Below are 12,222 nucleotides of genomic sequence, written 5' to 3'. Positions count from 1 at the left end.
AGTTTCTCTCAATGGCCACAGCTGTGGTCTAATCAAACTAATCTCTCATCAAAATGGCGCTTTTGTTTCCTCTCCCCACCCACTGCAGGCATCCTCACTCACTCTGTTCCTCTCCAGATCCCTATCACACTGGCTTTCTGTTGTTATACCCCTAATATAGGTCATTTTCAGTTTGCCTAACACTCTTCTGCCAATTCTCTGTTGTTTGTTGTGATGCCATCTTTCATATCAGCCAGGTGGCAGCAGTAACACCACTGAGATTAATGTCTTAGTTGTTAATTCACACCAAGTATATGTACTGTCTTTCTCTGTGCTGGTTGCGTAATTTGATACGTATTGATCAGAATTTATTCTGAGGTACTCATTTGATGCTGGGTCAGTAATAAAGACCATGGATCACGGAGAAATGCTTTTTAAGGAGGGGTTTGACAAGTAGAGACATAACAAACTACATTGTTTATTTTCATTAATAAAGTTTTGAGAATGTGTTCTGTAAATCTGCACAGGAAGGTGTCAAATGAAAGGCGATCCAGACTCCTGACGAAAACATGGATATTGCACATGCATTTATTTCAGCCTTGTACTGCAGCTATTTTTGATTACTCAGGACTGAATGTGCCTGAATTCTCACCTTGAGATTTTGCCTGGGTGACTGCTTGCTGAAATCGAGGAAGACAAAAAAAGGCTTATTTTCAGTCATTTTACCTCCCTCGTTTTTTTCACCCTTTATAATAAAACTATTCATCCTACAAAACACATCAAAACACAACCCATGAGTAAAATGGCAAGTGTTTTATTTCATAAGGTGGATCTGACATGATTTAATGTGTTTTTTAGCTGTTTGAGTATATCCTCTAGTATTAACACTTCTTAAGAGATTATTACAAGTTCACACAAGAATCAAGTCAAAAATGCAGCACATGCAGCTTTACCCACTTAACCCTCACACACCTACTGGATTGTAAAATGCTGAGACCATAGCAGGGTTGTCACACATACAAACCAGTTCAGTAGCAAAACAATCATCAGTAATAATGTCTTAAAGTATTCAAATATTTGTACATATGTCTGTGTGTGAATGCATGTATGAGAAAAACTGTGTCACAGCATGCTGTGGGTTTACTAGACTGTAAGATCCAGACACAGTATTTTGAATAATTCAGTGTCTTCATGCCACTTGTGAAACGTCACAGTAGAGGTGGGAATGTTATGTAGCCTCTAATCAGCCTACAGCATTCTAACAACATTCCACTTTTTATTATTTTGTGTTTATTTGTTCTTTTTTGTATTTTAATAAATGATGGAAGACTTCTTAGCCTACTTCTTAAAGCTGCTCTCAGTAAGTTTTGACTTAATTTGAACGTCAAATTGGCATACTACTCTCATGTCATAATTGCAGGAGTAAGCTAGCGTATTATTTAAAAAAAAAAAAAAAACACTTTTTACTGACTTTTTTTATGCCAATAGTTTCAGTGGTTATGGACTACATGCATTAAACTTGTTTATTGCCGGTCCGAGACTCAAACTCGAACCCTAAGGTTGGGGGTTCGAGTCTCGGACAGGCAATACCACGACCGAGGTGCCCTTGAGCAAGGCACTGAACCCTCAACTGCTCCCCGGGCGCCGCAGCATAAATGGCTGTCCACTGCTCCGGGTGTGTGTTCACGGTGTGTGTGTGCGTGCTCACTGCTGTGTGTGTGCACTTTGGATGGGTTAAAAGCAGAGCACGAATTCCGAGTATGGGTCACCATACTTGGCTGTATGACACGTCACTTTTTTACACTTTAGTGCTGCTTCTTCAATTATGTTTTTTTTTTAATCTTTTGTTGCTTATTATTTGTTTTCATTCCACGTATTCACATATGGGCCTTTTTTTTTAGATTCAATCACAATAAATTGTTGCATGATATTGACAGTTCAGTATTAGTAACTCAGTTTGAGAAGGCTAGTCATGTGATGTCAATTTGGTAGCGCCCATGAGGGGGCGACCCGCTACACATAGAATAATACAGCTTTTTTTCTAGAAGACTGGTTTGTCTGGAGGTCACAGACAAAAACGATCATTATTAGTGTCCACACAAACAGACGATAACGTTCTGTGTATTATGAGTGTGTTATGTCTTCTACCACTTTAAAGTTGCGTGGATTTGGATATAAAATTAAAATATATCTATAACACATAAGAAAAAAAAAAAAACTCAAAAAGATACCAAAACAACATTACTTCAATAATAAAAAAACACTTAATTTTAGCTTTTTTTTTTTTTTTTTTTTTTAGGCTATACCTTTAACTGGTTGTTACCTTTAACGAATGAAAAGTTCTGGGTTGGCTAGTTTGCCCCTTCTGTAACAGTCATGACAAAAAAAAAAAAAAAAAAAACATATATATATATATATATATATATATATATATATATATATATATATATATATATATATATATATATATACAGGTCCTTCTCAAAAAAATTAGCATATTGTGAAAAAGTTCATTATTTTCCATAATGTAATGATAAAAATTAAACTTTCATATATTTTAGATTCATTGCACACCAACTGAAATATTTCAGGTCTTTTATTGTTTTAATACTGATGATTTTGGCATACAGCTCATGAAAACCCAAAATTCCTATCTCAAATATATATATATATACATGAAAAGGTTCTCTAAACGAGCTATTAACCTAATCATCTGAATCAACTAATTAACTCTAAACACCTGCAAAAGATTCCTGAGGCTTTTAAAAACTCCCAGCCTGGTTCATAACTCAAAACCGCAATCAAGGGTAAGACTGCTGACCTGACTGCTGTCCAGAAGGCCATCATTGACACCCTCAAGCGAGAGGGTAAGACACAGAAAGAAATTTCTGAACGAATAGGCTGTTCCCAGAGTGCTGTATCAAGGCACCTCAGTGGGAAGTCTGTGGGAAGGAAAAAGTGTGGCAAAAAAAACGCTGCACAACGAGAAGAGGTGACCGGACCCTGAGGAAGATTGTGGAGAAGGACCGATTCCAGACCTTGGGGGACCTGCGGAAGCAGTGGACTGAGTCTGGAGTAGAAACATCCAGAGCCACCATGCACAGGCGTGTGCTTTTGAACCAGAAACAGCGGCAGAAGCGCCTGACCTGGGCTACAGAGAAGCAGCACTGGACTGTTGCTCAGTGGTCCAAAGTACTTTTTTTCGGATGAAAGCAAATTTTGCATGTCATTCGGAAATCAAGGTGCCAGAGTCTGGAGGAAGACTGGGGAGAAGGAAATGCCAAAATGCCTGAAGTCCAGTGTCAAGTACCCACAGTCAGTGATGGTCTGGGGTGCCATGTCAGCTGCTGGTGTTGGTCCACTGTGTTTTATCAAGGGCAGGGTCAATGCAGCTAGCTATCAGGAGATTTTGGAGCACTTCATGCTTCCATCTGCTGAAAAGCTTTATGGAGATGAAGAATTTGTTTTTCAGCACGACCTGGCACCTGCTCACAGTGCCAAAACCACTGGTAAATGGTTTACTGACCATGGTATTACTGTGCTCAATTGGCCTGCCAACTCTCCTGACCTGAACCCCATAGAGAATCTGTGGGATATTGTGAAGAGAAAGTTGAGAGACGCAAGACCCAACACTCTGGATGAGCTTAAGGCCACTATCGAAGCACCCTGGGCCTCCATAACACCTCAGCAGTGCCACAGGCTGATTGCCTCCATGCCACGCCTCATTGAAGCAGTCATTTCTGCAAAAGGATTCCCGACCAAGTATTGAGTGCATAACTGAACATAATTATTTGAAGGTTGACTTTTTTTGTATTAAAAACATTTTGGGTTTTCATGAGCTGTATGCCAAAATCATCAGTATTAAAACAATAAAAGACCTGAAATATTTCAGTTGGTGTGCAATGAATCTAAAATATATGAAAGTTTAATTTTTATCATTACATTATGGAAAATAATGAACTTTTTCACAATATGCTAATTTTTTGAGAAGGATCTGTATATATATATATAACATATATATATATATATATGCCCACAAGGGGCAGCTGTGGCCTAATAGTTAGAGATTTGGACTTGTAACCAGAAGGTCGCAGGTTCGAGTCTCGGTGCTGGCAGGAGTTGTAGGTGGGAGGGAGTGAATGAACAGCGCTCTCTTCCACCCTCAATACCCATGGCTGAAGTGCCCTTGAGCAAGGCACTGAACCCCCAGTTGCTCCCCGGGCGCTGGATCTATAGCTGCCCACTGCTCCGGGTGTGTGTTCACGGTGTGTTCACTTCTCACTGCTGTGTGTGTGCACTTGGATGGGTTAAATGCAGAGCACCAATTTCGAGTATGGGTCACCATACTTGCCAAATGTCACGACTTTTTTCACTTTCATATATATATATATATATATATATATATATATATATATATATATATATATATATATTGTTCCCATCATACACTTTAGTTTCCTGATCAATAAAACAATAAAAAAAGCTACTGATGAGTACACAAATCTAGCAGACATCGTTTTAACAGAATGCAAAAGTGTCACTTGTAGAGGGCACTATCAAAGAAACCTTTTTTTTTTTTTTTTCACTGATTTTGACAACTCACTTGAAATAACAGGATTATATGGTTGTAGCCTTAAGTGAGGGATGGTGCATTTATTAGTCAGCGTTAGAGACAGCTAGGGGAGGGAAAGGAAGAGAGAGAGACAGGCCGAGAGGGAGGGAGAGCCGGGGCTCAGAGGGGGTTACACATCACTCGGGTGAGGGAAGCAGAGTAGGAAGAGAGAGGAGGGGAAAGGAAGGACAAAAAAGAAGCAAAGAAGGGGGACACTGCACTGTTTGTTTTCGTTTGTATTGCTTTGTATTAGAGAGGGGAAGAGTCTGCCTTTCTCTTTAAATGAACGGATAAATCTTTGTAAACGGCTTCCATCTTTATTTGAAGGAAAACAGTGGGCCACGAGGAAGACGCTGGAGTTTGAAGTGATTTGAGCGTTTGTGGTTTAGTTTACTTTCTAAAGCAAAGGGAGACACGCGGTTTGTATTCCTGTAAGTGCTTAGCGACGTAGATTTTGACAAGACCAAGCGAAACAAACATCCAAGTAACTTTATATGACTTTAGAAATATTATTAAGAAGTTGCCAAATGCCATTGAGTTCTGCGAGAAGGAATAAATAATAGCTCTATTAGTGGCCTTTTAAATCACACTGCTCAGCAAACACGGGGAAGAAACCCCGATCTTCTGTATCAGCCGGTTATTCACAGAATATTAGCGGACTATGGCGGCGGTAACAAGTCCAGAATCGAGCCAGCAAGCTCGCGTTTACTTCCAGACGCCCCCCGGTTCAACCGAAGAAGCCGAGACCCCGGTCCGCAAGCAAGGACGGGTCACAGTGAAATACGACCGGAAAGAACTGAGAAAGAGACTTAATTTGGAAGAGTGGATTATTGACCAGCTAACGGATCTCTATGACTGTGAGGTAAGACTCATTTGTGAAACCTTTACTCTCTAAAAGTTTAGAACCATTAAAAACAGTATATTGGGGTAATATATAATAAACACAAGCCGTGATAAAGTCACCCGCAGGTGAAAAACACATTGTATATTAATAGATAGTAAGTGAGCTTTAATTGCAGCAGTGCGTCTTGCGCAGCCACTGTAATATCATTACGAGCCAATGGGCATAATGTAAGTGTGTGTTTAAGCGTCAATCTGCAGCTGACCCACATTCTATTTCCAGAGACTTTAAGCGCTAAAGGGAGAGCGCATTAGTTACTATGTTAACTGTATTTCGACTTCTTATTAAGTTGGCTTGAGAAAGCCAACTTACTGATCTACTATTTAAACTTATTATTATTATTATTATTCTTTTTCTGAGACTAAAATTTCTGACTCTAACTCCTCCTAGAGCTTTAACTCTACAGACTTCAAACTCAGCCCAGCTCTTCAGACTGATCTCGCCGGGTGTGCTATATCTTTTCTAACTGATCAGACTTATGGTTTTCATAAAAATGAAGATTAAAAATCATAAAAATCCCATAGACTTTTATTGACGGAATGTTCAGATGAGCCAAGCTCCAACTGTCAAAATTCAAAACTAAACAAACTAAACCCCATTAGACTCAATCAAGCTTCGCTTCTATGTACTATTTCTAATCCATTTAAACTCATTCAAACTCATCTATCTAATATTTCTAATCTATCTATCTATCTATCTATCTATCTATCTATCTATCTATCTATCTATCTATCATCTGACTCTATCTATCTATCTATCTATCCTATCTATCTATCATCTGACTCTATCTATCTATCTATCTATCTATCTATCTATCTATCTATCTATCTATCTATCTATCTATCTATCTATCTATCTATCTATCTATCTCCAGACTGTTTCTTTCTATCTATCTATCTATCTATCTATCTATCTATCTATCTATCTATCTATCTATCTATCTATCTATCTATCTATCTCCAGACTGTTTCTTTCTATCTATCTATCTATCTATCTATCTATCTATCTATCTATCCTATCTATCTATCTATCTATCCTAGCAACATGCTAATAATGTATGATTAGCAAGTTACTAGCCTCGCTAATCATGCTAAAAACATGCTAGCGACATGCTAGTAACTCGCTAATCATGCTAGAAACATGCTAGCGACATGCTTGTAACTCGCTAATCATGCTAGAAACATGCTAGCGACATGCTAGTCCTCGCTAATCATGCTTAAAACATGCTAGCGACATGCTAGTAACTCGCTAATCATGCTAAAAAACATGCTAGCGACATGCTAGTCACTCGCTAATCATGCTAGAAACATGCTAGCGACATGCTAGTCACTCGCTAATCATGCTAGAAACATGCTAGCGACATGCTAGTCACTCGCTAATCATGCTAAAAACATGCTAGCGACATGCTAGTCACTCGCTAATCATGCTAGAAACATGCTAACGACATGCTAGTAACTCGCTAATCATGCTAGCAACATGCTAGTCACTTGCTAATCATGCTAGAAACATGCTAGCGACATGCTAGTCACCGGCTAATCATGCTAAAAACATGGTAGCGACATGCTAGTCACTTGCTAATCATGCTAAAAACATGCTAACGACATGCTAGTCATTTGCTAATCATGCTAGAAACATGCTAGCGACCATGCTAGTCACTCGCTAATCATGCTAAAAACATGCTAGTGAAATGCTAGTGACATGCTAGTCACATGCTAATCATGCTAGAAACATGCTAGTGACATGCTAGTAACTTGCTAATCATGCTACTGACATGCTAGTCACTTGCTAATCATGCTAGAAAACATGCTAGCGACATGCTAGTAACTTGCTTATCATGCTAGTGACATGCTAGTCACTTGCTAATCATGCTAGAAAAATGCTAACGACATGCTAGTCACTCGCTAATCATGCTAAAAACATATTAGTGACATGCTAGTCACTTGCTAATCATGCTAAAAACATGCTAGCAACATGCTAGTCATTTGCTAATCATGCTAGAAACATGCTAGCGACATGCTACTGACATGCTAGTCACTTGCTAATCATGCTAGAAACATGCTAGCGACATGCTAGTCACTCGCTAATCATGCTAAAACATGCTAGTCACTTGCTAATCATGATAGAAACATGCTAGCGACATGCTAGTAACTCGCTAATCATGCTAGCAACATGCTAGTCACTTGCTAATCATGCTAGAAACAATGCTAGCGACATGCTAGTCACCGGCTAATCATGCTAAAAACATGGTAGCCACATGCTAGTCACTTGCTAATCATGCTAAAAAACATGCTAGCGACATGCTAGTCATTTGCTAATCATGCTAGAAACATGCTAGCGACATGCTAGTCACTCGCTAATCATGCTAAAAACATGCTAGTGAAATGCTAGTGACATGCTAGTCACATGCTAATCATGCTAGAAACATGCTAGTGACATGCTAGTAACTTGCTAATCATGCTACTGACATGCTAGTCACTTGCTAATCATGCTAGAAAACATGCTAGCGACATGCTAGTAACTTGCTTATCATGCTAGTGACATGCTAGTCACTTGCTAATCATGCTAGAAAAATGCTAACGACATGCTAGTCACTCGCTAATCATGCTAAAAAACATATTAGTGACATGCTAGTCACTTGCTAATCATGCTAAAAACATGCTAGCAACATGCTAGTCATTTGCTAACCATGCTAGAAACATGCTAGCGACATGCTACTGACATGCTAGTCACTTGCTAATCATGCTAGAAACATGCTAGCGACATGCTAGTCACTCGCTAATCATGCTAAAACATGCTAGTCACTTGCTAATCATGCTAGAAACATGCTACATGCTAGCGACATGCTAGTAACTTGCTAATTATGTTAGCAACATGCTAGTAACTAGCTTATCATGCTAGAAACATGCTAGTAACTTTGCTAATCATGCTAATGACATGCTAGTCACTTGCTTAATTAAACTTCTTAAACTTTTCAAACTTCAAAACTTCAAACTTTTCAAACTTTTTAAACTTTTCAAACTTTCCAAACTTTTTAAACTTTCTGTTCAGGCTTTCTCAAGCCAACTTAAAGTTTGTCTTGACGAACTTTTTTATCTAGTCTACCTGCGCGAGTGGCGTTTTCCCGTAACTAGCGGTGACGTCACAAACACGTACGCCGTGATCGAAAACGTCGGTAAGGCGTTAAACATTAAATTAAATATTTTATATGCCGCGCAATTTAAATGAAAAAGCGTCTTAAGTCTGGAAAATGTGAGAATGACCATATACCGTCTCGGCAGGAAAATTGTAGAACCGTGACAAAGGTGAACATGGCTTAGGCTACTCCTGTCTCTAGTACATGTATTTATTTATTATAGAGATTAGATTCTTTTCCGTTAACTAAAAATAATTCAGTGACCTTTTCTGCAAGCTACATCGTTACACCAATAGGGGGCGAGAATTGTGTCCACGCCTCCAGAAATGTGCATACTTCCTACTATACGTATTATATGCAAATCTCTTTTGACCGGTGATATAGGCCTAGCTTCTAACAACCACCACAAAAATAATTATTTTAAAATACTGGTTTGTTAAGGCTTCTCTCACATGAAGTCAAAGATGAGTGAAGAGATTAACTATACACCTGTCTCAGGATGAAACCTCCAGCACTAAGAAAAAAAGATGTGATTTTGGTATACTCCTCATGTCTCTCGTACCCTCCCCCAGTCTATAAACCACACAACCAGAAACAAACGTACCTGCTTGCTTCCTCACGTTATCCAAACCCATGTCAGCATGTTAAATCCACTTTGCCAGCTTTCCTAGCTTTTTAGTAAACAATAATGCATGACGTGGCAGTCCCTTGAGAGTCTTAATCCTTTTAATTTAAAACTACTTAAATTGTTAGAAGCAAGATACCAGTTTTGGCGTGGAAGGAGCCGGCATTGCATACTGCCATATAGGGAGAAGCAATCAAATCATTATAATCTCACTTTCCGCACAGCAAGTGTTTGGTTTCCCTGGATATGGAGTGTATAGTATTTTAAAAGACTAGACAGAAACGCTTCAGTAACAATGTTACAGATGTGGCTTGGTGTTAAGGAAAATTGCTGTGGATAATAAAAGGGAGGAGAAAACAAAAATACAGACTGGGAGGGTGAAGCACGAGGCAAGAAAACCATTTTTTAACTCAGCTACTGTGCTTTCTGGGCTTTCATGATTGACTGAGTCACTGCATTAAACTGCGACGTCCTCGGGTTAATGATGTTAAGTCATTTAGAAATTGAGAACTGATGGCAGGGTTAAATGAAGTTTACAAAATGAGGATGCAAAAATCAAGGGAGAAGGAAACAGACAATCATTGATGGAGACTAACAGGCGGTCTGTGAAAGAGTTGGAGGGAGGGAGGTATAGAGAGGGACAGCTGTGCTTTTGGCCAGAAGCACAAAGATGGTGTTTTTCCCCTCCTTCCTCTCATTATCACTCACACAGTGTGTTACACTTTGCTACATACAACTGCACTTTTTAACACATGCTGTTATTGCAAAATAAGTGTCTTATTTGGACTTTAGGTTTGAAAGTCAAGTGTGTATATTTAAACACTCACCTTACTGAAGTAACAGGGTTTGTCCACAATACACGTGTGCTACTGGTTCATTCACATGAATCAGCAAATTTCTCCATACAAGGAGAAAGGCAAATGGGCAAAAGAAAAAAGAGGATGAAGGATCTTCTGACAGGCTTAGGAGGAGAAGGAGAGGCATAATTGCAGTTTCTGGGATCATCGGGTTGATGCCACATAATGGAGACTGCTGAACCGTGAGTCATGAGCAAAGGAAATACCAGTGACAGGCGAAAATGCAGGAAGTGTGTGCATATGTTGTGACTCTGTGATGTTTTAAAAAAGGCAGTAAAGGTCACAAGCGTGACCTCAGCTTTGGTGTAGTCCTTCTGTGCGCGTGTGTGTGTGCATTGATGCATTGTGTCAGGATGTTGAGCCACACTGTTTATTGGCTCTATATTTGCTTCATGTTGAGTTCTCTTATCTCCTTCCTTCTTTACACTTGCTCGCAGACCTTATTTGAATACATCAGTTCCTCACCTGCTAGTGGCTGACAGGCACACCACCCCTCTTCTTTGCACGTGTGTGTGTGTTTGTGTGCTACATGTTTCTGCATGCATGTGTGTCTTTGTGTATAGGAGAAAGAACAGGTTTAGGCATGTCTCTGTTGACGTCACGGAATACATATTTAAATAAACGGCTTTGCATGTCTGTTAGAAATTAGCAAAAACAAAATGCACACTAAATTTTCACTACCGTTCAAAAGTTTGGGGTCAGTATTTATGTATTTTTTGTTTATTATTTGTTCAGGGATATCTATTTAGTGACAGAAAATAGTTATTTTAACCTATAACAATACTTTACAATATTACTAATTTGTTGTATGATAAAATAAATCCAGCCTTGGTGAGCATAAGAGATTTACATTAAAAACATGAAAAAAAAAATAAAAAAACTCAAACTTCAAAGATTTGTACCTCATAATTTGTCATGTTTTGACATGGAAACTTTTGCTTATGTTGTTTTTTTTTTGTATTTATCTTGATTCAGTTTTTTTTTGTTTTTAACTTTCAAATGCTCTTCCTCAATCAAATCGTGCCCTGTATTTACATTATGGTACATCCTAAAGAGTAGAAGCAGCTTCTGTTTTATTCTTTTAGAACCTTTTGGTTAAGTGTCACGAAACATGAGTTGTTACCACTGATCTATAATAGCACAATATTGGTGCACTTACTAAATTCTTAAGTGTGGACTTTCCCATCACTAGTGTAGTATATGTTTGTGAAAGTGTGAATATGGATGCAGCCACTGTCTTAATTTGCTCAACATCTAATTCGACATTCTACTGTTTACATAACTGTATATTTACATACCCACTAATCACAGAATCTAATTACAGAGAGGGAGAAGTGAGTATACACACTAATGCTGATGCCTTACTATCCTCACTGTAACCTAAGAGTTTGCAACTTCTCAGATTATCTCAATAAAATCATCTTCTGTGTTATAAATGATCTGCATTTATTATGTTCTTTTCTATAAAAGTGGACCACAAACCATTTTAAATGGACCTCAGTTATGGATCTAGAGAGACTTACTGATCTCAACATGCGCAAAAGGATGTCTTCAGTTCTTGCGTTTTCCGTTGGTCACTCAGTGATTATGTAAAAGGGCTCTGATCTTGCTGGAAATAGCTTTGCCTTTTGTACACAGCCTAATTCAAGAGCAGAGGATTCAGCAAAGTGAACTAAGATGACTTCTGCAAACAGACAGACTGTCTGGCTCTTTAGCTTCTTTATAATCCAGTAAAGTAATTCTGTGTTTCTTTTGAAAGTTACTGTACATTGAAGCCAAAAGAGCGTAATAGTGATATAGTGAACTATTCTTTCATATTATCCATGGGTTACAATGGTTGACTACTCCTGTTTTTTTGGGAAAAATGTTGATATCTTTAGCATGCCATGTTTAAATAGAGCAGTACAAATTCAAAGGGTGTCTTTAACCATTACAGCAGGGATTTTTTTTTTTTTCTCATCTGATGCATGTTGAGTTTGTGATTGTACATGTGACAAATGTGTTTGGAGAGCTGGAGGGGTCATGTACAACTGACTTCAGCTTGCCATTGGACCTCTAAATGAAGAAGTAAAAAATCTCCTTCTATCAGTTCTCATCCCTTCTTAAACAGTCAAA

The 12,222-nt window shown here is 38.6% G+C and overlaps 1 protein-coding gene across 1 annotated transcript in view; it reads left to right on the top strand.

Moving 5' to 3' along the window:
- The first annotated feature begins 4,713 nt into the window (after nt 1–4,713).
- Nucleotides 4,714–12,222, top strand: part of LOC109060900 (protein phosphatase 1 regulatory subunit 14B-like) — a 28,384-nt gene continuing 20,875 nt past the window's right edge. The window contains exon 1 of the mRNA XM_019078053.2: nt 4,714–5,453. Coding sequence (XP_018933598.1) covers nt 5,253–5,453 — 201 coding nt within the window. The 5' untranslated portion in view covers nt 4,714–5,252. The remainder of the gene's footprint in view (nt 5,454–12,222) is intronic.

This window comes from Cyprinus carpio, chromosome B7 (genome assembly GCF_018340385.1).
Source record: "Cyprinus carpio isolate SPL01 chromosome B7, ASM1834038v1, whole genome shotgun sequence".
Classification (NCBI taxonomy): Eukaryota; Metazoa; Chordata; class Actinopteri; order Cypriniformes; family Cyprinidae; genus Cyprinus; species Cyprinus carpio.
This window is presented reverse-complemented; position numbering and strand designations above follow the sequence as displayed.